The 25408-nt window shown below is 40.4% G+C and overlaps 3 protein-coding genes across 5 annotated transcripts in view; 1 reads left to right on the forward strand and 2 right to left on the reverse strand.

The window, feature by feature from the left end:
• Positions 1 to 7807, reverse strand: part of LOC133570556 (uncharacterized) — a 119199-nt gene extending 111392 nt beyond the window's left edge. The window contains exon 1 of the mRNA XM_072916521.1: positions 7329 to 7807. Within this exon, the coding sequence (XP_072772622.1) occupies positions 7329 to 7515 (187 nt within the window). The 5' untranslated portion in view covers positions 7516 to 7807. The remainder of the gene's footprint in view (positions 1 to 7328) is intronic.
• LOC133570591 (uncharacterized) overlaps positions 1 to 25408 on the forward strand; it is a 463307-nt gene that overhangs the window by 231246 nt on the left and 206653 nt on the right. The gene's annotated exons all lie outside the window — the stretch shown is intronic.
• LOC140680121 (uncharacterized) overlaps positions 16194 to 25408 on the reverse strand; it is a 1112395-nt gene continuing 1103180 nt past the window's right edge. For 2 of the 3 annotated variants that reach the window (XM_072916471.1, XM_072916472.1), the window contains exon 3: positions 16194 to 18713. In XM_072916471.1, coding sequence (XP_072772572.1) covers positions 17074 to 18713 — 1640 coding nt within the window. In that variant the 3' untranslated portion in view covers positions 16194 to 17073. The remainder of the gene's footprint in view (positions 18714 to 25408) is intronic. The other variant, XM_072916470.1, reaches the window with a different exon arrangement.

Genomic DNA, 25408 nt, shown 5'->3' on the forward strand with positions numbered 1-25408 from the left:
GAGCAAGTAAAAGGTTTCTCTCCAGTATGTGTTCTCATGTGTGTGGTCTTTTCATTCTTTGTGTTGAATCTTTTAGCACAAGCTGAGCAAGCAAAAGGTTTCTCTCCAGTGTGTGTTCTCATGTGTGTGGTCATGTGTTCCTTTCTGGAGAAACTCTTCTTACAAACGGAGCAAGTAAAATGTTTCTCCCCAGTGTGTGTTCTCATGTGTGTGGTCATGTGTAGCTTTCTGGAGAAAATCTTCTTACAAACAGAGCAAGTAAAAGGTTTCTCTCCAGTATGTGTTCTCGTGTGTCTTGTAAAATTACTCTTCTTTCTAAATAATTTCCCACATTCAGAGCAGTCAAAGTGTTTGTTGTTAGTGTGATGTCTCGTATCACCTTTAGAGTCATTTTTACTCTCCAAAGGTTTTTGGATGTGGTCACTGTGATCAGAAGAGTGTGACATCATGTGGTCCATGTCTGACAGTGGAGCAAAGATGCTGTCTGGTTCTGACTTGATATCTTCACAATGCTCTCCATCAGCTTCTGTGATGTGTTGACTTACAAGCTCCGCCCCTCTGTTCTCCTCACTTTGACTGTGATGAAGCTGGAAGGACTGAGCTTCATCTTCATCGTTAGCCTCCTCCAACCTTTGAAGCTGCTCCCACAGTTCCTCCTCTTCCTCTTTAATGTGTGGGGGCTCCAGCTCCTTCTGTCCCACACTGGTGTGCCACTCCTCTTCATGACTCCCCGCTGACACCCGCTGGACGTCTGCAGAACAAATGAGGTGTTACTGTATTGAAGTTTGCAGTATTCAAACTATTGACATGTGAGCTAGGCCAAATAGACAGTGATGGGCAAGCTACCTGGACAATGTAGTAAAAATAATAAATAACTTTTGTTTCATCTGACATCACATGGACAAAGATAAGACCTTCTGAAGGAAAGTTCTGTGGTCAGATGAAACAAAAGTGGAGCTGTTTGGCCACAATAACCAGCAATATGTTTGGAGGAGAAAAGGTGAGGCCTTTAATCCCAGGAACACCATCCCTACCGTCAAGCATGGTGGTGGTAGTATTATGCTCTGGGCCTGTTTTGCTGCCAATGGAACTGCTGCTTTAAATGGGACAATGAAAAAGGAGGATTACCTCCAAATTCTTCAGGACAAGCTAAAATCATCAGCCCGGAGGTTGGGTCTTGAGCGCAGTTGGGTGTTCCAACAGGACAATGACCCCAAACACACCTCAAAAGTGGTAAAGGAATGGCTAAATCAGGCTAGAATGAAGGTTTTAAAATGGCCTTCCCAAAGTCCTGACTTAAAGGTGTGGACAATGCTGAAGAAACAAGTCCATGTCAGAAAAGCAACACATTTAGCTGAACTGCACCAATTTGTGGTCAAGTGGTCAAGCAGAAGCTTGTGGATGGCTACCAAAAGCGCCTTATTGCAGGTAAACTTGCCAAGGGACATGTAAGCAAATATTAACATTGCTGTATGTATACTTTTGACCCTCACATTTGCTCACATTTTCAGTAGACCCATAATAAATTCATAAAATAACCCATCCATCCATCCATTTTCTTCCGCTTATCCGAGGTCGGGTCGCGGGGGCAGCAGCCTAAGCAGAGAAGCCCAGACTTCCCTCTCCCCAGCCACTTGGTCCAGCTCCTCCAGGGGGATCCCGAGGCGTTCCCAGGCCAGCCGGGAGACATAGTCTTCCCAACGTGTCCTGGGTTTTCCCCGTGGCCTCCTACCGGTCGGACGTGACCTAAACACCTCCCTAGGGAGGCGTTCGGGTGGCATCCTGACCAGATGCCCAAACCACCTCATCTGGCTCCTCTCCATGTGGAGGAGCAGCGGCTTTACTTTGAGCTCCTCCCGGATGACAGAGCTTCTCAACCTATCTCTAAGGGAGAGACCCGCCACCCGGCGGAGGAAACTCATTTGGGCCGCTTGTACCCGTGATCTTGTCCTTTTGGTAATAACCCAAAGCTCATGACCATAGGTGAGGATGGGAACGTAGATCGACCGGTAAATTGAGAGCTTTGCCTTCCGGCTCAGCTCCTTCTTCACCACAATGGATCGATACACCGTCCACAATACTGAAGACGCCGCACCGATCCGCCTGTCCATCTCACGATCCACTCTTCCCTCACTCGTGAACAAGACTCCCAGGTACTTGAACTCCTCCACTTGGGGCAAGATCTCCTCCCCAACTTGGAGATGGCACTCCACCATTTTCTGGACGAGAACTATGGACTCGGACTTGGAGGTGCTGATTCTCATCCCAGTCGCTTCACACATTCGGCTGCGAACTGATCCAGTTAGAGCTGAAGATCTTGGCCTGATGAAGCAATCAGGACAACATCATCTGCAAAAAGCAGAGACCTAATCCTGCAGCCACCAAACCAGATCCCCTCAACGCCTTGACTGCGCCTAGAAATTTTGTCCATAAAAGTTATGAACAGAATGGGTGACAAAGGGCAGCCTTGGCGGAGTCCAACCCTCACTGGAAACGTGTCCCACTTACTGCCGGCAATGCGGACCAAGCTCTGACACTGATCGTACAGGGAGCGGACCGCCACAATCAGACAGTCCAATACCCCATACTCTCTGAGCACTCCCCACAGGACTTTCCGGGGTACACGGTCGAATGCCTTCTCCAAGTCCACAAAGCACATGTAGACTGGTTGGGCAAACTCCCATGCACCCTCAAGGACCCTGCCGAGAGTATAAAGCTGGTCCACAGTTCCACGACCAGGACGAAAACCACACTGTTCCTCTTGAATCCGAGGTTCGACTATCCGGCGTAGCCTCCTCTCCAGTACACCTGAATAGACCTTACCGGGAAGGCTGAGGTGTTGAAGTAGTAACATTTTTAATTGAGAAATGGTATTATGGAATTCCTGGAATTTCGGAAAAAACAGGAATTTTTCAAGTTCGAAAAACAACGTTGATTTTTGTCCTGATTAAGAGGAATGATTTGACGGTAGAACGGTTGAAGTGGGTTGAAAAATGGGAAAGGAGTCGTCGCCAGAAAAAAGGGTCAAGAAAAAACGGAAATTCTGGGAATTCCTGGATTTTTTTAAACTTGGAAATATGATAGTTTGAATGTCCAGGATCAGTGGAATATGTTTGAATCGGTTGAAAAATGTGTAAATAGTTGAAGTTTGAAAAATTGCCAATTTATTTTGAATGGGAAAAACGACTAAGCACTTATTTCTTCTTGTTTCAAGCTAGTTTAGAGGCTAGCTTAGCTCTTAGCTTGCCCGTCCTTTGTGTGTAGCATGTTTAGCCTTGTTCTACTGTCCTTCAGTGATAATAATACTTGTAAGAAATGTAATGTATTTGCTGCAATGGAGGATGGTTGAAGGTGTGATGTAAGAAGATGCAGTTAGTTGTAGTGACAACTAATTCCTCTGGTCGGCCAACTGAACATCAAAAATACAAATCAGCGGTTAAAAATGTGGATGTTTGGGGTCTTTGTGAGTGGAAAATATTTCATTTCACAATTTTGTGATACAAGAAGACCTGGCAATAATGTCCCATACTAAATCAGAGTTGTAAGGTTTGATGGCCTAATAGTACAAAGTTTAGTTTCTACACACTTTGGTGAATGTATATGTGTAAGTAAAAATGCATCTGTTGTTTTATGTCAGTTTTGTTCAACTAAACTCCTATTTGTTAAACCTTTGTACAAACCCTGTTTCCATATGAGTCGGGAAATTGTGTTAGATGTAAATATAAACGGAATACAATGATTTGCAAGTCCTTTTCAACCCATATTCAGTTGAATATGCTACAAAGACAACATATTTGATGTTCAAACTCATAAACTTTATTTTTTTTTTGCAAATAATAATTAACTTAGAATTTCATGGCTGCAACACGTGCCAAAGTAGTTGGGAAAGGGCATGTTCACCACTGTGTTACATCACCTTTTCTTTTAACAACACTCAATAAATGATTGGGAACTGAGGAAACTAATTGTTGAAGCTTTGAAAGTGGAATTCTTTCCCATTCTTGTTTTATGTAGAGCTTCAGTCGTTCAACAGTCCGGGGTCTCCGCTGTCGTATTTTACGCTTCATAATGTGCCACACATTTTCGATGGGAGACAGGTCTGGACTGCAGGCGAGCCAGGAAAGTACCCGCACTCTTTTTTTACGAAGCCACGCTGTTGTAACACGTGCTGAATGTGGCTTGGCATTGTCTTGCTGAAATAAGCAGGGGCGTCCATGAAAAAGACGGCGCTGAGATGGCAGCATATGTTGTTCCAAAACCTGCATGTACCTTTCAGCATTAATGGTGCCTTCATAGATGTGTAAGTTACCCATGCCTTGGGCACTAATACACCCCCATACCATCACACATGCTGTTTTTTTTATTTTGCGTCGATAACAGTCTGGATGGTTCGCTTCTCCTTTGGTCCGGATGACACGATGTCGAATATTTCCAAAAACAATTTGAAATGTGGACTCGTCAGACCACAGAACACTTTTATTTGCATGAGAAGCCGGCGGCGTTTCTGGGTGTTGTTGATAAATGGCTTTGGCTTTGCATAGTAGAGCTTTAACTTGCACTTACAGATGTGGTGACCAACTGTATTTAGTGACAGTGGTTTTCTGAAGTGTTCCTGAGCCCATGTGGTGATATCCTTTAGAGATTGATGTCGGTTTTTGATACAGTGCCGTCTGAGGGATGGAAGGTCACGGTCATTCAATGTTGGTTTCCGGCCATGCCGCTTACGTGGAGTGATTTCTCCAGATTCTCTGAACCTTTTGATGATATTATGGACCGTAGATGTTGAAATCCCTCAATTTCTTGCAATTGCACTTTGAGAAACGTTGTTCTTAAACTGTTTGACTATTTGCTCACGCAGTTGTGGACAAAGGGGTGTACCTCGCCCCATCCTTTCTTGTGAAAGACTGAGCATTTTTTGGGAAGCTGTTTTTATACCCAATCATGGCACCCACCTGTTCCCAATTAGCCTGCACACCTGTGGGATGTTCCAAATAAGTGTTTGATGAGCATTCCTCAACTTTATCAGTATTTATTGCCACCTTTCCCAACTTCTTTGTCACGTGTTGCTGGCATCAAATTCTAAAGTTAATGATTATTTGCAAAAAAAAAAGTTTATCAGTTTGAACATCAAATATGTTGTCTTTGTAGCATATTCAACTGAATATGGGTTGAAAATGATTTGCAAATCATTGTATTCCGTTTTTATTTACATACAACACAATGTCCCAACTCATATAGAGTTTAAAACCATCGCAGTGCTATTTTTTGTTAGCCTGTCAATGTGCTCGTCCATTGTATGTTAGCATTAAGCTAAAAAGTCAAACTTTATCCTTAATGGTTGTATTGTTTTTTTATGTTTACAGCAAACTGTATTGTTGATGTAACATGATTGTTACATGTATGTGCAGGTCTTTTGCAGGCTCCTCAAACACACGGCGGAGAAAGCGTGGTGTCACTCCGGTGGGTGTACGGATGTGTCGAAGGGACGTAGACACAGAAAATTTCCCCGCAATGGTAATAAACCTCCTAGTCCTCTACATGTCACAACGACTAGTAACGTTACTATGAAACACACAACTGTCCCGTCCTTGAGGCGGTCAATTGAAATAGCGACTAAACTACGAAGCTAAAGCTGGCAAGGAAAATCCATACACCCACAACACATCTCATCTGATTGTGTTGTTGTGAACGACATCATCCATGTAGGATTAATGTACAAACAGGACAGCAGTTGCAACTTCAGAATCTCTCTCTCTCTCTCTCTCTCTCTCTCTCTCTCCTTTTTTTAAACACCCTCAAGTCGCCTCCACACATCAAGCTAAGAACAGCAACACAATTCCCCCTTCACAATAATAGGCCTGACTGCGCTGACAAAATAAAGCTTTCAAAAAAGCACCTCACACAAACATAATGAACTTATTGATGCATTTACACAATTATTATGCTTTGACCCAAAGTTCTGGTTAAAAATGGTCCAAATATAAATTGCACCAATAAATGTGAGAGATTCTGCATTTAACTAAACATTTTATACATTTTTTATTGACAAAAAAGCACACACTTAAATGGTAGTAAAATACGTGTATAAGGTAAAAAATGGACCTTAAAACAAAAAACTTAATTATATTGTTTTTTATATTGCCATTGTTATTTACATTTATTTTTACTATTATTTTATTTGTTACTAACTAATATCCAGTCGGAGCTTGTCTGTTGTCACTTGTGTCTTTTCAGCCATGAAAGCTAATAATAATAATAAAATACATGCTTAAATCATTACAAGTATTTTAAAATGTATACACAAATTTAGACATTTTTCCAAAGATATATTTAAAGTTTAGTTTTGGTAGTAAAATAAATACTGGTGTTTTCATATGAAAATAATTGTGTAATTAATGGTGATTACAATATCAATGAAAATAATGGTGATTATTATTTTTGCCATAATGGTCCAACCCTAACTGTACCCTTTTTAAACAACAGAGGGTGTAGAACACAATCTATTCTACATGTTTCATTAACTCAACTTTATATTTAATGCATCTTTCTATGATGTGTCTTTTTCCATCCATCCATCCATTTTCTACCTCTTGTCCCTTTTGGGGCCACAGGGGGGCAGAAGTTGAGGTAGACCCTGTAAAATTTAAAATCTTTAAACTCTTTTTCAAATGTTATCCTAATTAAAAATGTATCCTCCAGTTTGTGGCTATTATAAGGCATATTTCCAGAGAATATGTATTTTTACAGCATGTTTTAGAGAGATAGCATTCTGGGTATATTATATTGATCAACTAATTCTTATTTAGAGGGCTTAGTGAGCAGAATAGAGGCGCTCCCATTGACTCCATTGTTAGAATGAGGATAGTTAAGATTTTGCTAACGTTTGTTTACGACTTAGAATGCATAAAAAATAAAAACATATTTTTGTCTTACATAAGGATTGTGAATGATAGGCAAAATAAAAAAATCTGATCCCCTTTGATAATTTTTCTACATCCTGTGAACGGGTGATGCTGTGGTGAAAGTGAGAAAATAAATACATGTCGGGAAAATGCTAATTTTAGCAAAAATGGCTGGCAAACGTTTTAAAACCTGGTTAAAGATTGTTGGTAGTAAACCCAGAGAGGCATGTGTATGTTGTCAAATGATGTTAGAATTAGCTTTATTATTTGGGTTGAGGGGGCCCCGTCATGGGACCCGCCCCCGGCCCAGCTCTGCCTTGTTCCACCACTGGTCATTGTGATTATACGATATATTACAAATGTCTTTTTCTTGATATTAGTCAAATATAAAGTAAATAAACATGTGAGAGTAAGAAGTCAACAAACCTGTTCTGTGTAACACAACTTGATGTTTCTTGAAAACAGCGTCCAGTAGTTGATTGTTCTCCTCTTTTGTTCTAGAAAGTTCCGCCTCGTATTCTGCTATCGTTCTTTCTAACACTACAAATATTTCTTCAACGGCAGCAGTTAGTCGCTGATCCACCAACGCTCTCAACATGTGTAATGTAGACATTTTCACACAATCACAACACTTTACTCTCACACTTGATTTCTACTTAGCGATGTGTTGATAACTTCTGTTAGCAGCTAACAAGCTAAGCTAACTAGCGAGCTAAGCTAACTAGCAAGCAAAGATAGCAGGAGAAGCAGCAAAGTGCTTCTAGCGCATCCAGACGATTTATCCTTAAATAAAGAATCAAAGATGTATTTTATACGACGTAAATATTTCAAACTGGATAAGAAATAATAAGACTGACTTATTAGCGTCTTTCTCCGTCGATGTGCTTTCACGACAGTTAGCACACTTGACGTTACAAGGCAGGACTGCTCTGTTCTGCCGTCTTCCGTTTACACCGGAAGCTGGGAATGACGTCACTGATGAAGAGGTGGATGCGGCATCTCTATATAAGATATTGCCTGCTGTCACTGTTATCATGCTTTTCTTTGCTCTAATAACTATTGTGATATAAAATATTTAAAAAATAAATGGAAAGTAAAAAACAAACCTTTAATGATGGTGTTCAGTGGCGCCCCCGTGCGACATTCATTGCAATGACAAGAGTGAAAGTGGTAGAAATTGTAGCGATATTACTGCCTGATTCTTTTAAATTTACCCTTCCACGTGTTCTTATTGTTCTTCTCTTTTACTCTTAGGTAATATATTTTTATACAAAACATTCAAATATCACAGAGCGTGATGTCGCAGGAGATTTGTCATAAAAAAAAAGTCCAGGAAGTGACGTCCTCTTCGCGCATGCGTTGATCGATCGTGTCGTGAATTTCTATCATTTTTAAAAAGTGTGAAACATTTGCTCTCATACACAAAAGTCTCTTTCTTGAAGTGAAATCCTAATTCTCACATTGTGTTAATGATGAGATTTTATTAATTAAATCTTGGAAGATTGTACAAAATAGAAAAAGCCCTTAAATGATTATATTTATTGGAATTATTTAAGTGGTTTTAAATAAGCACAAGTTTATTATTCATTTATATATATTTTTATTTTAATCTTATTCGTATGGTCTCTCATATTTGCAGTTACTTTCTTTAACATGTTTTGTTTGTAGGAGGATTGTATTTAATGTGATGTGTTTTATATTGCTGAGTAAAATATTGAAAAACATTGACTCATATTGTATTGAAAGCACCTTAATGTGTGTGTACATTGTTTATGTATGTTTAATTGTTCAATACAAAATAAAATAAATAGTCAGAAGTAGAACTGGTTTACAAACAAAGTCTAATATTAACATAAATAATGTTGAAGTCATATTACATGACATGATATACCATACTTTGACTTAGACTTAGACAAACTTTAATGATCCACAAGGGAAATTGTTCAACACAGTAGCTCAGTTACAATGATGGAAAGTGTAAGGATGGAAAGGACAATGTAGGTATAAATAGACTAATATAGCCATAAAAAATCTAACATATATACGAATATATACATAATATGTATACAGTATATTATATATACAGATATATATATACCATACCATCCATCCATCTTCTTCCGCTTATCCGAGGTCGGGTCGCGGGGGCAGCAGCCTAAGCAGGGAAGCCCAGACTTCCCTCTCCCCAGCCACTTCGTCCAGCTCTTCCTGTGGGACCCCGAGACGTTCCCAGGCCAGCCAGGAGACATAGTCTTCCCAACGTGTCCTGGGTCTTCCCCGCGGCCTCCTACCGGTCGGACGTGCCCTAAACACCTCCCTAGGGAGGCGTTCGGGTGTCATCCTGACCAGATGCCCGAACCACCTCATCTGGCTCCTCTCCATGTGGAGGAGCAGCGGCTTTACTTTGAGCTCTCCCCGGATGACAGAGCTTCTCACCCTATCTCTAAGGGAGAGCCCCGCCACCCGGCGGAGGAAACTCATTTCGTCCGCTTGTACCCGTGATGTTGTCCTTTCGGTCATTACCCAAAGCTCATGACCATAGGTGAGGATGGGAACGTAGATCGACCGGTAAATTGAGAGCTTTGCCTTCCGGCTCAGCTCCTTCGTCACCACAACGGATCGATACAGCGTCCGCATTACTGAAGACGCCGCACCGATCCGCCTGTCGATCTCACGATCCACTCTTCCCTCACTCGTGAACAAGACTCCGAGGTACTTGAACTCCTCCACTTGGGGCAAGATCTCCTCCCCAACCCGGAGATGGCACTCCACCCTTTTCCGGGCGAGAACCATGGACTCGGACTTGGAGGTGATGATTCTCATCCCAGTCGCTTCACACTCAGCTGCGAACCGATCCAGTGAGAGCTGAAGATCCTGGCCAGATGAAGCCATCAGGACCACATCATCTGCAAAAAACAGAGACCTAATCCTGCAGCCACCAAACCAGATCCCCTCAACGCCTTGACTGCGCCTTGAAATTCTGTCCATAAAAGTTATAAACAGAATGGGTGACAAAGGGCAGCCTTGGCGGAGTCCAACCCTCACTGGAAACGTGTCCGACTTACTACCGGCAATGCGGACCAAGCTCTGGCACTGATCATACAGGGAGCGGACTGCCACAATCAGACAGTCCGATACCCCATACTCTTTGAGCAGTCCCCACAGGACCTCCCAAGGGACACGGTCGAATGCCTTCTCCAAGTCCACAAAGCACATGTAGACTGGTTGGGCAAACTCCCATGCACCCTCAAGGACCCTGCCGAGAGTATAGAGCTGGTCCACAGTTCCACGACCAACACGGAAACCACACTGTTCCTCCTGAATCCGAGGTTCGACTATCCGGCGTAGCCTCTTCTCCAGTACACCTGAATAGACCTTACCGGGAAAGCTGATGAGTGTGATCCCACGATAGTTAGAACACACCCTCCGGTTCCCCTTCTTAAAGAGAGGAACCACCACCCCGGTCTGCCAATCCAGTGGTACCTCCCCCGATGTCCACGCGATGCTGCAGAGTCTTGTCAACCAAGACAGCCCCACAACATCCAGAGCCTTAAGGAACTCCGGGCGGATCTCATCTACCGCCGGGGCCCTGCCACCGAGGAGCTTTTTAACTACCTCAGCATCCTCAGCCCCAGAAATAGGAGATACCATTAGAAATATACCATACCATTGAACTTTATTTATAAAGCCCTTTAAAAAGAAGCACAGTTGAAGAACAATTAAAGGGCTGAACACCACAAAGAAATAGAGGCAAAGCACAGAAAAAAATAACATTTAAAACAGAAGTAATATACACATTGAAAAAGCAAATACAAATTATCCTAAGAACAATTTGTTAGATAAAAAGCAGTTAAAAATTTAAAAACAGTTAAAAAAGTTAAAAACAGTTTAAAATCTCATGCTGGGTTAAAAGCCAGTGAATAAAAATGGGTTTTAAGAAGGTTCTTAAAGGCCTACTGAAAGCCACTACTACCAGTCTGATAGTTTATATATCAATGATGAAATCTTAACATTGCAACACATGCCAATACGGCCGGGTTAACTTATAAAGTGCAATTTTAAATTTCCCGCGAAACTTCCGGCTGAAAATGTCTCGGTATGATGACGTTTGCGCGTGACGTCACGGGTTGAAGCGGAAGTATTGGGACACCATTGTATCCAATACAAACAGCTCTGTTTTCATTGCAAAATTCCACAGTATTCTGGACATCTGTGTTGGTGAATCTTTTACAATTTGTTCTATGAACAATGGAGACAGCAAAGAAGAAAGCTGTAGGTGGGATCGTGTATTAGCGGCTGGCTGCAGCAACACAACCAGGAGGACTTTGACTTGGATAGCAGACGCGCTACCGTGACTACAGCTTTGGCTTCCAAACATTTGATCGCTTGCCTGTACGTGCGTGTCGCTATGTGCATGTCACGTACGTAACTTTGGGGAAAAATATGTTTCTTGCCAACTCTGATGGCGGCCGGGGTGTCGTCAAAAGCAACAACGCTGTCCGCCGCACCGCTGTCCTCACCTGTCTGGCTTGACTTCCTCCGTCTCCGGGCCGCCGACCGCACCGATGATCGGGTGAAGTCCTTCGTTGCGCCGTTGATCGCTGGAACGCAGGTGAGCACGGGTGTTGATGAGCAGATGAGGGATGGCGTAGGTGGAGAGCTAATGTTTTTAGCGTAGCTCTGTCGAGGTCCCGTAGCTAAGTTAGCTTCAATGGCGTCGTTAGCAACAGCATTGCTAGGCTTCGTCAGGCCGCACAGCATTAACCGTGTGGTTACAGGTCCAGAGTTTGGTAGTATTGTTGATATTCTGTCTATCCTTCCAGTCAGGGGCTTATTTCTTCTGTTTCTATCTGCAGTTAAGCACGATGCTATCACGTTAGCTCCGTAGCTAAAATGCTTCACCGATGTATTGTCGTGGAGATAAAAGTCACTGTGAATGTCCATTTCGCGTTCTCGACTCTCATTTTCAAGAGGATATAGTATCCCAGGTGGTTTAAAATACAAATCCGTGATCCACAATAGAAAAAGGAGAGAGTGTGGAATCCAATGAGCCCTTGTACCTAAGTTACGGTCAGAGCGAAAAAAGATATGTCCTGTACTGCACTCTAGTCCTTCACTCTCACTTTCCTCATCAACAAATCTTTCATCCTGGCTCAAATTAATGGGGTAATCGTCACTTTCTCGGTTCGAATCGCTCTCGCTGCTGGTGTAAACAATGGGGAAATGTGAGGTGCCCTTCAACCTGCCACGTCACGCTACTTCCGGTACAGGAAAGGCTTTTTTTTATTAGCGACCAAAAGTTGCGAACTTTATCGTCGATGTTCTATACTACAAACCCCGTTTCCATATGAGTTGGGAAATTGTGTTAGATGTAAATATAAACGGAATACAATGATTTGCAAATAATTTCCAACCCATATTCAGTTGAATATGCTACAAAGACAACATATTTAATGTCCAAACTGACAACTTTTTTTTTTTTTTTTGTAAATAATCATTAACTTTAGAATTTGATGGCAGCAACACGTGACAAAGAAGTTGGGAAAGGTGGCAATAAATACTGATAAAGTTGAGGAATGCTCATCAAACACTTATTTGGAACATCCCACAGGTGAACAGGCTAATTGGGAACAGGTGGGTGCCATGATTGGGTATAAAAGTAGATTCCATGAAATGCTCAGTCATTCACAAACAAGGATGGGGCGAGGGTCACCACTTTGTCAACAAATGCGTGAGCAAATTGTTGAACAGTTTAAGAAAAACCTTTCTCAACCAGCTATTGCAAGGAATTTAGGGATTTCACCATCTACGCTCCGTAATATCATCAAAGGGTTCAGAGAATCTGGAGAAATCACTGCACGTAAGCAGCTAAGCCCTTGACCTTTGATCTCTCAGACTGTACTGCATCAACAAGCGACATCAGTGTGTAAAGGATATCACCACATGGGCTCAGGAACACTTCAGAAACCCACTGTCAGTAACTACTAGTTGATTGCTACATCTGTAAGTGCAAGTTAAAACTATCCTATGCAAGGCGAAAACCGTTTATCAACAACACCCAAAAACGCCGTCGGCTTTGCTGGGCCTGAGCTCATCTAAGATGGACTGATACAAAGTGGAAAAGTGTTCCGTGGTCTGACGAGTCTACATTTCAAATTGTTTTTGGAAACTGTGGACGTCGTGTCCTCCGGACCAAAGAGGAAAAGAACCATCCGGATTGTTATAGGCACAAAGTGTAAAAGGCAGCATGTGTGATGGTATGGGGGTGTATTAGTGCCCAAGACATGGGTAACTTACACATCTGTGAAGGTGCCATTAATGCTGAAAGGTACATACAGGTTTTGGAGCAACATATGTTGACATCCAAGCAACGTTACCATGGACGCCCCTGCTTATTTCAGCAAGACAATGCCAAGCCACGTGTTACATCAACGTGGCTTCATAGTAAAAGAGTGCGGGTACTAGACTGGCCTGCCTGTAGTCCAGACCTGTCTCCCATTGAAAATGTGTGGCGCATTATGAAGCCTAAAATAGCACAACGGAGACCCCCGGACTGTTGAACAACTTAAGCTGTACATCAAGCAAGAATGGGAAAGAATTCCACCTGAGACGCTTCAAAAATGTGTCTCCTCAGTTCCCAAACGTTTACTGAGTGTTGTTAAAAGGAAAGGTCATGTAACACAGTGGTGAACATGCCCTTTCCCAACTACTTTGGCACGTGTTGCAGCCATGAAATTCTAAGTTAATTATTATTTGCAAAAACTAAATAAAGTTTATGAGTTTGAACATCAAATATGTTGTCTTTGTAGCATATTCAACTGAATATGGGTTGAAAAGGATTTGCAAATCATTGTATTCCGTTTATATTTACATCTAACACAATTTCCCAACTCATATGGAAACGGGGTTTGTAAATCCTTTCAGCAAAAATATGGCAATATCGCGAAATGATCAAGTCTGACACATAGAATGGATCTGCTATCCCCGTTTGAATAAAAAAAATCATTTCAGTAGGCCTTTAAAAGTAGCCAAAGTAGTGCCTGTCTCACATGAAGAGGGAGATACTTCCAGAGTTTGGGACCCGCAACAGAGAAGGCTCTGTCCCCTCTGAGCTTGCGCTTTGATTTGGGTACCTCCAGGATCAGCTGATCAGCTGACCTGAGGGAGCGGGTGGGGGCATAGAGGTGGAGCAGCTCAGAGAGGTACAGTGGGGCAAGACCACGTAAGGATTTAAAAATGAGTACGATGATTTTAAAATGGACTGTAAAAGACACAGTGGAGGGAGGCTAAAACAGGAGTAATGTGCTCTCTTTTTCTTGTGTTAGTTAAAAGTCGGGCAGCTGCATTTTGGAGCAACTGCAGACGTGAGAGGGAGGACTGACTCATTCCAAAATACAAAGAGTTACAGTAATCCAGCCCAAATGTGATAAAGGCATGGATTACTGTCTCTAACTGTTGCCTAGAAAGAAGGTTTTTAACCTTGGCCAGCTGACGTAAATACAAAAAAACTGTCTTTCACCACTGTGCCAATCTGACGCTCCAATTTAAAATCACTGTCAATACCAAAGCCCAGGTTGGTGACCATGGTCTTAATGTGCAAAGCCAAGGGGCCAAAGTCAACAGGGGGGAGCTCACAGGTACCACTAGGTCCAAACACTATTACTTCTGTCTTCTTTTCATTGAAATGTAAGAAGTTTAGGGCCATCCAGGCCTTGATATCTTCAAGACAATCAAGTAGTGTGCATTGAAGAGGCATGATTTCTCTTCAACGGAAAATAAATGTGTGTGTCATCGGCATAACAATGAAAATAAATATCATGCTTTCTTAGGATTGAGCCCAGGGGAAGTAAATAAATAGAAAAGAGAAGTGGTCCTAAAAGTGAGCCCTGTGGGAGGCCACATGTCAAGGGAGCAACAGAGGATTCAGAACCAGCAACATTTACAGAGAAGGTCCTGTTAGTCAAATATGACTTCAGCCAACTCAAAGCAGTACCACAGATGCCCACTTGATGCTGTAAGCGGATAATTCAAATATTATGGTCCACCGTATCAAATGCTGCTGTTAGATCTAGTAAAACTAAAATCACATGATCACCTAAATCTGTTGCTCCAAGGAGGTCATTAAAAAGCCTTAATAATGCTGACTCGGTACTGGCGTTCAAATCCAGTTAGGCAGGATGTCTTGTTTTGTTTTTTTATTTCTTGTTTTATCCTTTTTTATTAAATTATTACATGTTAGTATTTTGGGTGATATATTCTGCACTTCTTTTAAGGTATATTTTACTATTGTATTGTATTCATCCTCCTGTGTTACCATGTTAATGTGACACTATGTGCACCTTATGTCTTATGTCTGTACAGCACTTTGGCCAACTGAGCTTGTTTTAAATGTCACATAGAAATAAATACACTCAACTCAACTCAACACATCATTGAGTGGCATTTACTTTTTACACTGGGGGGGACCAGACAAACATTTACTTTTTACACTGGGGGGGACCAGACAAGCATTTACTTTTTACACTGGGGGGGACCAGACAAGCATTTAGTTTTTACACTGGGGGGGACCAGACAAGCATTTAGTTTTTACACTGGGGGGGACCAGACAAGCTCTGCTTCTTCCACTCATGTTGGACGCTTGATCACTTGAGCAAAAGTTGTGCTTGTAAAGTTTTGACATGTTCCAAATAAATACATTGAAAGTGAACATTAATAATAACATTTTAAAGTAATTTTTGGTTGTATGCCAACTTTGCGGAGCAGCTCTTCACAGCATCACCTCGCTAGTTAGCTTAACGTTAGCATCTTCCATGTTACATCATAACGATGTTGAATAAATGTGTTTGTGTGCCTTACAGACGGACTTGTTATTGGCTAGCATATATACACATCATTTGTGCTACATGTTTTTACTTTATTAGTACATTAACCTCCAGTCTTCACACAGTGAGCGTAGAAATGAGTTTAACATTGGGGGGACATCAATTTATATCCCAAAATAATGTTAGGACAAATAAATGATTACACAGTATCAGTATCAGTCTATGTTAAGCATTTTATGTAGCATTCCCATTTTACACTTTTTACTCAACTCTTGTGAAATATTCACTGTCATGTTACTCTTTATAGTTTATTAATTAGTCAATTAATAAAATATTTACTGAGTCCTGCTGCTGTTTTACTTTTATTGTGGTGTCATTTTTCTAGCTGTTAAGGAAAGTATTTGATCTTAAATATATAAATAATCCTCCATATTGGCAGCCATAGTGATTCATTTATTCAGCAGAGCATTAAAACTTGGATCTGACAAAAAGTAAACACAAATGTTGTCTTCCTCGCTGATAAAACATGATAGCAACATGCATCTGCTAGCTCATGATCGCCCCCACTTCTCAGTGTGGCGAGTTGGAGTACTACAAGAAGCACTCTAATACAGTGCTTAAATCCGTATTTTTAGTCTTATTATCAAGGAATAATGAGGTCACACTTATATTAAAACATTATTGCTAAGGTTTCGTCCAGTAGTGGACCGGTGATGATGATGATGAAGATGAAGATGTATCTGTGCAAGTGAACAATTGGATCCACAAGGGACAACAACCCTTTCCACAGACTACACACACACATCAGAAACATAAATGTTAGAAGCCTACAACAATATATGTGAAGAAGACTTTAGGATTAAAAGTGAAGATGTGAGGTGAAATAAGTACAAATGCAGCAATAAAAACAAGCAACTCCACTCACGATGGCTCTAAAGTTCAGTGATGTGTTGCTAACTTCAGCATTTTTCTTCTTTGTTGATGTTTTGCAGTAGTTAACATCCATGATGTAACAATGCTGCTAATCTACCAGAGTCCACATTTTGTTAACCATTTTAATCATTCATACTTTTAATTGGATAATTACATCAATAAAATGCAATGGAAAAATGTGTGGAAAAAACCCCAAATGAAACTAATAAGATGTCCTCTCTTCAAAGATGAGAAAAAAGAATAACATAGTAGCTACATATATAATATTCAATACATGCACACAACTTAAAAAGTAACTACAGGCCAACATATAAGACTAGAAGATGAGAAGCACTACATACAACATCAAATATACATTCTTATTAAACATGCTGTGTTTTTAAACTACATTTAGCACAATCACTGTTTAAGTGTTTTTACATCCCTGCAGCTTCCATGACTTTTACACACTTGTGTTTACTGACCTGATTCTTAAACCTGAACATCTTATCACACACAGTGCAACTATACGGTTTCTCTCCAGTGTGTGTTCTCATGTGTCTGGTCATGTTTTCCTTTTTGGAGAAACTCTTTTTACAAACAGAGCAAGTAAAAGGTTTCTCACCTGTGTGTGTTCTCATGTGTAATATCATTTCAATCTTAGTGTTGAATCTTTTAGCACAAACTGAGCAAGCAAAAGGTTTCTCTCCAGTGTGTATTGTCATGTGTGTTGTCATGCTTTGCTTTCTGGAGAAACTCTTCTTACAAACAGAGCAAGTAAAAGGTTTCTCACCTGTGTGTGTTCTCATGTGCAATATAATTTCCTTCTTAGTGTTGAATCTTTTAGCACAAGTTGAGCAAGCAAAAGGTTTCTCTCCAGTGTGTGTTCTCATGTGTGTGGTCATTCTTTCCTTTCTGGAGAAACTCTTCTTACAAACAGAGCAAGTAAAAGGTTTCTCACCTGTGTGTGTTCTCATGTGTAATATCATGTCTTTCTTAGTGTTGAATCTTTTAGCACAAACAGAACAAGCAAAAAGTTTCTCTCCAGTGTGTGTTCTCATGTGTGTGGTCATGTTTTCCTTTTTGGAGAAACTCTTTTTACAAACAGAGCAAGTAAAAGGTTTCTCACCTGTGTGTGTTCTCATGTGTAATATCATTTCAATCTTAGTGTTGAATCTTTTAGCACAAACTGAGCAAGCAAAAGGTTTCTCTCCAGTGTGTATTGTCATGTGTGTTGTCATGCTTTGCTTTCTGGAGAAACTCTTCTTACAAACAGAGCAAGTAAAAGGTTTCTCACCTGTGTGTGTTCTCATGTGCAATATAATTTCCTTCTTAGTGTTGAATCTTTTAGCACAAGTTGAGCAAGCAAAAGGTTTCTCTCCAGTGTGTGTTCTCATGTGTGTGGTCATGCTTTCCTTTCTGGAGAAACTCTTCTTACAAACAGAGCAAGTAAAAGGTTTCTCACCTGTGTGTGTTCTCATGTGTAATATCATGTCTTTCTTAGTGTTGAATCTTTTAGCACAAACAGAACAAGCAAAAAGTTTCTCTCCAGTGTGTGTTCTCATGTGTGTGGTCATGGCACCCTTTCTGGAGAAACTCTTCTTACAAACAGAGCAAGTAAAAGGTTTCTCTCCAGTATGTATTCTCATGTGTACTGTAAAAAGACTTTTCCGTCTAAATGATTTCCCACATTCAGAGCAGTCAAAGTGTTTGTTGTTAGTGTGATGTCTCGTATCACCTTTAGAGTCATTTTTACTCTCCAAAGGTTTTTGGATGTGGTCACTGTGATCAGAAGAGTCTGATATCATGTGGTCCATGTCTGACAGTGGAGCAAAGATGCTGTCTGGTTCTGACTTGATATCTTCACAATGCTCTCCATCAGCTTCTGTGATGTGTTGACTTACAAGCTCCGCCCCTCTGTTCTCCTCACTTTGACTGTGATGAAGCTGGAAGGACTGAGCTTCATCTTCATCATGAAGCTGCTCCTCTTTAATGTGGGAGGGGGCCTGTAGCTCCTTCTGTCCCACACTGGTGTGCCACTCCTCTTCATGACTCCCCGCTGACACCCGCTGGACGTCTGCAGAACAAATGAGGTGTTACTGTATTGAAGTTTGCAGTATTCAAACTATTGACATGTGAGCTAGGCCAAATAGACAGTGATGGGCAAGCTACCTGGACAATGTAGTAAGCTAAGCTACAAGTTACTCTCAATTAAATGGAGCTAAGCTATCCTCAGAGAATTGGAGCACGCTACACTACAAGCTACACTGCAAAAGTAGCTTGTCACATCAAAGCTACATTTAACAGCATTTATATATCTATCTATCTATCTATCTATCTATATATATATATATATATATATATATATATATATATATTGGCCCACATGTAAAATATCAATGTTTATGTTGTCCATGGAAAGAAGTTAGTAAGAAGCAAAAGAAAAACAACCAACCATGGATGACAAAAGGACTGAAAAATGCTTGTCACAAAAAAAAGACATTATATGGAATATTAATAACACAGACATCTTTAGAGGCAGAAAATAAGTATAAGAAATATAAAAACAAGCTAATTGGTATACTAGGAACATGTCAGAAGGAATACTACAGACAATTATTAAAGAAGAACAGAAACAACATGAGAGCAACATGGGGCATCCTAAATAGCATCATTAAAAATGCTGCTAAGAAAGATTACCCCCAGTACTTTCTACATGGAAATACAAAAAATGACAATATGAACCAAATAGTTGAACGTTTTAATGATTACTTTGTTAATATCGGAAAAAATGCGGAACAAAGATTTCCAAATGCAGATAATGGATCAGTTGAGGACTTGAGTGAGCTCATAGACAGAAATCCCGATTCCATGTTTCTTAAGAACGTGACAAAAGAAGAAATAATCAAAATTTTAAAACATTGTAAATCCAAGACCTCAAATAACTGTCATGGAATAGATATGGTAACCATAAAAAAGGTTATAGAAGACATTTCAGAACCTCTGACATATATCAGCAACGTATCATTTCTAACCGGCAAATTCCCTGACAAAATGAAAATTGCGAAAGTCGTACCAATTTATAAGAATGGAGACATACACCAGTTTACTAACTACACATCAGAATTCACAGCAAATATGTCAACATGGATAGCATTAATCCAAATAACAGAGGAAATGAGCAATGCAATAGATGGTAAAGAATGTGCGGCCGCAGTATTCATGGACTTAACTAAAGCATTTGACACAATTAATCATGATATTTTTATAACAAAACTAGAAGGATATGGCATCAGAGGTTTGGTCTTGAACTGGGTAAGAAGCTATTTAACCAACAGGAAACAATATGTGAAGATGGGTGAAAATATGTCAACACGGCTAGATATATCTTGTGGTGTACCCCAGGGATCAATACTGGGACCAAGATTGTTTCATCTTTATATAAACCACATTTGTAAAGTTACAAAGGACTTAAAGTTAGTTTTATTTGCAGACGACACAACTGCTTTCTGTTCAGGAGAGAACACACAGAAGATAATACAAATAATAACAGAAGAAATGAACACATTAAAAAGATGCTTTGACAAAAACAGACTATCTTTGAGTCTCAGTAAAAGTAAAATAATGCTATTTGGTAACAGTAGAAAAGAGCGTCATACACGAATACACATAGACGGAGTAGACATTGAAAGGGTAAAAGAAACAAGATTTCTGGGAGTATTAAAGGCCTACTGAAAGCCACTACTACCGACCACGCAGTCTGATAGTTTATATATCAATGATGAAATCTTAACATTGCAACACATGCCAATACGGCCGGGTTAACTTATAAAGTGCAATTTTAAATTTCCCGCGAAATATTCTGCTGAAAACGTCTCGTTATGATGACGTTTGCGCGTGACGTCACGGATTGTGCGGAAATATTGGGACAGCATTGTGACCAGCTATTAAGTCGTCTGTTTCATCGCAAAATTCCACAGCATTCTGGACATCTGTGTTGGTGAATCTTTTGCAATTTGTTTAATGAACAATGGAGACAGCAAAGAAGAAAGCTGTAGGTGGGATCGTGTATTAGCGGCTGGCTGCAGCAACACAACCAGGAGGACTTTGAGTTGGATAGCAGACGCGCTACCGTGACTACAGCTTTGGCTTCCAAACATTTGATCGCTTGCTCGTACGTGCGTGCCGCTATGTGCATGTCACGTACGTAACTTTGGGGAAATATATATGTGCTGTATAAACTTTGGGGAGGTGAACGGTACTTTGGGCTGTGGGATTGAGTGTGTTGTGCGGGTGTTTGAGTTGTATTGACGGTTATATGGACCGGAGGGGGAGGTATTTGTTATGCGGGATTAATTTGTGGCATATTAAATATAAGCCTGGTTGTGTTGTGGCTAGTAGAGTATATATATGTCTTGTGTTTATTTACTGTTTTAGTCATTCCCAGCTGAATATCAGGTCCCACCCGCCTCTCACAGCATCTTCCCTATCTGAATCGCTCCCACTGCCCTCTAGTCCTTCACTCTCACTTTCCTCATCCACAAATCTTTCATCCTGGCTCAAATTAATGGGGAAATCGTCGCTTTCTCGGTCCGAATCGCTCTCGCTGCTGGTGGCCATGATTGTAAACAATGTGCGGATGTGAGGAGACTTTCAACCTGTGACGTCACGCTACTTCCGGTACAGGCAAGGCTTTTTTATCAGCGACCAATAGTTGCGAAATTTATCGTCGATGTGCTCTACTAAATCCTTTCAGCAAAAATATGGCAATATCGCAAAATGATCAAGTATGACACATAGAATGGACCTGCTATCCCCGTTTAAATAAGAAAATCTCATTTCAGTAGGCCTTTAATAGATGATAAAATGAACTGGAAATCTCGTATACAAAATATACAACTTAAGGTGACAAAAAACATTTCAATAATGAATAAAGCAAAATATGTCCTGGGCCAAAAATGACTTCATATTCTCTACTGCTCACTAGTGTTACATATCGGACTTATTGTGTAGAAATATGGGAAATAACTACAAATGTGCGCTACATTTACTAACCGTGTTACAAAAAAGATCAATTACCGGTAGACTGATACATAATGTTGGATATAGAGAACATACAAGCACTTTATTTATTGAGTCAAAAATATTAAAGTTCGGTGATTTGGTAAAATTGCAAACAGATAAAATGATGTACAAAGCAAACTATAACCTGCTACCAAAGAATGTACAACAATTCCTCTCAACTAAAGAGGATACATATAATCTTGGAGGAAAATTTAAATTTAAACATTTGTATGCACGTTCAACACTTACAACCTTTAGCATATCTGTATTGTACTATTGTCCTAATATGATCCACTTTAAGAGGTTGTTCAAATGAATAGTGCTTACAAAGTACAAAGAAAAAGAATTATGAGAAATACTTTCAACCTTATTGAAAATAAGATATTCTTCATCTCAGTAGGTTAAAAATGACTGACTTAATTAATGATATATTACAGAACTGTTGTATTACTCATTCACAGATGTCATTTTTCTATAAAAAGGTCAGTAAATGATGTATGTATTTGTAAACGCTCTGAAGTGGGAAAGGGGTAAGATTAAATAAGCTCTGCTTCTTCCTACTCCTTTTCGGACATGATGTAAAGTGAAATGATATGAAAGTGTGTGATGTATTATGCTGTAAGTGTGTTCATGTTCCAAATCAACTAAAGAAAGAAAGAAAGAATGTAACTGAGAGTGTACAAATGGACCCAGTGAGGGTCCATTGCTGTTAACTATCTGTCATTTAGCTGGAGACACCTTACAACTACCTCTAGGGCTCCCCGCACTCCACTGTATGCATTCATGTATTTCTTCTTGTATTTCTACCCTTCTTGAGACATGAAGAAGGAAAAGTATCTTCCATATGAGGTGTGAACAAGTGATGACATAAATCATGGTCCCAATAACATTGCATATATGATAAAACAAGACGGCAGCTAAAGAAGGACTAAAGAAGGACTTCCCTATTCATCCCCCTCTGGTCAACATATGAAATAAGTGTGTAAGAAATTGAAATGTGCCTCCTTTGGCCAAAATGTATAAAATAAATATGTATATAGAGACATACAGTAATAACTTGAAGTAAATAATGAAGGTTAAAAAACAATGACAAACAAAACATTTAAAGGGAACATTATCACCAGACCTATGTAAGCGTCAATATATACCTTGATGTTGCAGAAAAAAGACCATATATTTTTTTAACCGATTTCCGAACTCTAAATGGGTGAATTTTGGCGAATTAAACGCCTTTCTATTATTCGCTCTCGGAGCGATTACGTCACAACGTGACGTCACATCGGGAAGCAATCCGCCATTTTCTCAAACACCGAGTCAAATCAGCTCTGTTATTTTCCGTTTTTTCGACTGTTTTCCGTACCTTGGAGATGTAACGCTTACATGGGCTAGGCGGGTTAAGAGTGTAAACCGTATGACAGAAGATGGTTCGTCTAGGAGCCTGAGGTATGAAAGATGACGACAACTAGTTATCTTGGTTTCGACTGCTTAAAATCTATTGACACAAGAATATAAATGACACAGATGACAATAGGAAAAATAAATAAATAAATTAAAAAAATGCCCAAAACAAAAATACAAGATGCAGTCCTGCTGCCTTCGTGGAACCAGTTCACAGTTCAGTTCAAAAGGTATGCAAACGCTTTTGCGTCAGTCCAAAAGTTCAGTTCAAAAACAAAAGTAATCCAAAAGGTTCGCCGCAGAGGAGAAAAAAATGCTTGTCCTACCGAGTAGGTGTTTAGCTCGCCATTTGTTGAGTTGAGTTTGAAGGTGGATAGGAAGCTCAGGTTGTTTGGGTCAACGGGTATTCCTTCCCGTAAAAAAAACCTGACCGAAAAGTCCAAAAAAAACAAAGTGAGTAACCTAGTTACCTCTTCACTAGCAAAGTACATTATATATGTACTTGAAAGCATAATGTAAGCATTCAATTGTCCGGAATGACTAATTTGTTCTACTAATAAACCAATTGATATGACATAATTAACCATGTTGATTAATATACAATCATGAGTCCAATTAAAATGAACATTCATAAAACATTTCTAATAATACAGATCATGATTGTTTATCTAAAGTGATAAAACTCAATCATGGATCAATTGCAAATTCAATTACAAATTAATTTACAAGTTCAATTACAAATTAATTTACAAGTGCACTTATATAACCTAGTTTCATAATAATACTCATTATTAGAAAGTCAATGTATCATAATTCGTATTCAAGTACTTATCCAAACATTCAAAATTGATAAACAATCAAGCAAAGTTAAATTAAAGTGTTGCGCAACAACCTAAATACACGCACCTGCGTTCCATCTGATTCACATCCACTAAGTGGCAAAAGCGTATTAGCAGTTTAAAGCCCTTTGCCACTTTGCTAGACTAAACTGTTGCCTATAAATCGGCTGGATGATCAGAAGAAAATAAAACATAATTACCTGAGTAATCGAGGCAAAACAACATACCATGCACGCCCCGATAATCGAACATGCCGGCTCTATGGAAGAATGGCAACGGTATTAGCGCCTATGCTAAAACAAATGCTAACATAACATTGGCGACATGGCACATGATTGTGAGTGTGGAATTCCGTTGATTATGGCATGGCAAAAGACTCACCTAATTAAGAAGTTTGCAAAGTGTGAGAATGAGAAGATTTTGGGAGTTTCTTCTCAAGCGCGTCTCATAGCACCGCAGCCACAGCAGACGGGAGGGGGTGGTGAAGTGCACAGCACTTCCTTAAAAGGAAGTAAGCGGCAGGAAGTAACCCTCCACAATAAAAGTATTTGCACTGTATGCATGTTTTCAATGGGTATTTTAAATATGGGTTACAGAGACATCATGCCTCGTCGGTGTGTTGTCGGAGGGTGTAACAACACGAACAGGGACGGATTCAAGTTGCACCAGTGGCCCAAAGATGCCAAAGTGGCAAGAAATTGGACGTTTGTTCCGCACACTTTACCGACGAAAGCTATGCTACGACAGAGATGGCAAGAATGTGTGGATATCCTGCGACACTCAAAGCAGATGCATTTCCAACCATAAAGTCAAAGAAATCTGCCGCCAGACCCCCATTGAATCTGCCGGAGTGTGTGAGCAATTCAGGGACAAAGGCCTTCGGTAGCACGGCAAGCAATGGCGGCAGTTTGTTCCCGCAGACGAGCGAGCTAAACCCCCTGGATGTCTTGGCTCACACCGTCCCTTATGCCACCGAAGATGATCAAGAGAAGAATATCGACCCTAGCTTCCCTGGCCTGCTGACATCAACTCCAAAACTGGACAGATCAGCTTTCAGGAAAAGAGCGCGGATGAGGGTATGTCTACAGAATATATTAATTGATGAAAATTGGGCTGTCTGCACTCTCAAAGTGCATGTTGTTGCCAAATGTATTTCATATGCTGTAAACCTAGTTCATAGTTGTTAGTTTCCTTTAATGCCAAACAAACACATACCAATCGTTGGTCAGAAGGGGATCGCCGAATTCGTCCTCGCTTTCTCCCGTGTCGCTGGCTGTCGTGTCGTTTTCCTCGGTTTCGCTTGCATACGGTTCAAACCGATATGGCTCAATATCTTCAGTTTCTTCTTCAATTTCGTTTTCGCTACCTGCCTCCACACTACAACCCATCCATCCATCCATCCATTTCCTACCGCTTATTCCCTTTTGGGGTCGCGGGGGGCGCTGGAGCCTATCTCAGCTACAATACAACC

Source organism: Nerophis lumbriciformis, linkage group LG28 (assembly GCF_033978685.3).
Source record: "Nerophis lumbriciformis linkage group LG28, RoL_Nlum_v2.1, whole genome shotgun sequence".
Taxonomy (NCBI): domain Eukaryota; kingdom Metazoa; phylum Chordata; class Actinopteri; order Syngnathiformes; family Syngnathidae; genus Nerophis; species Nerophis lumbriciformis.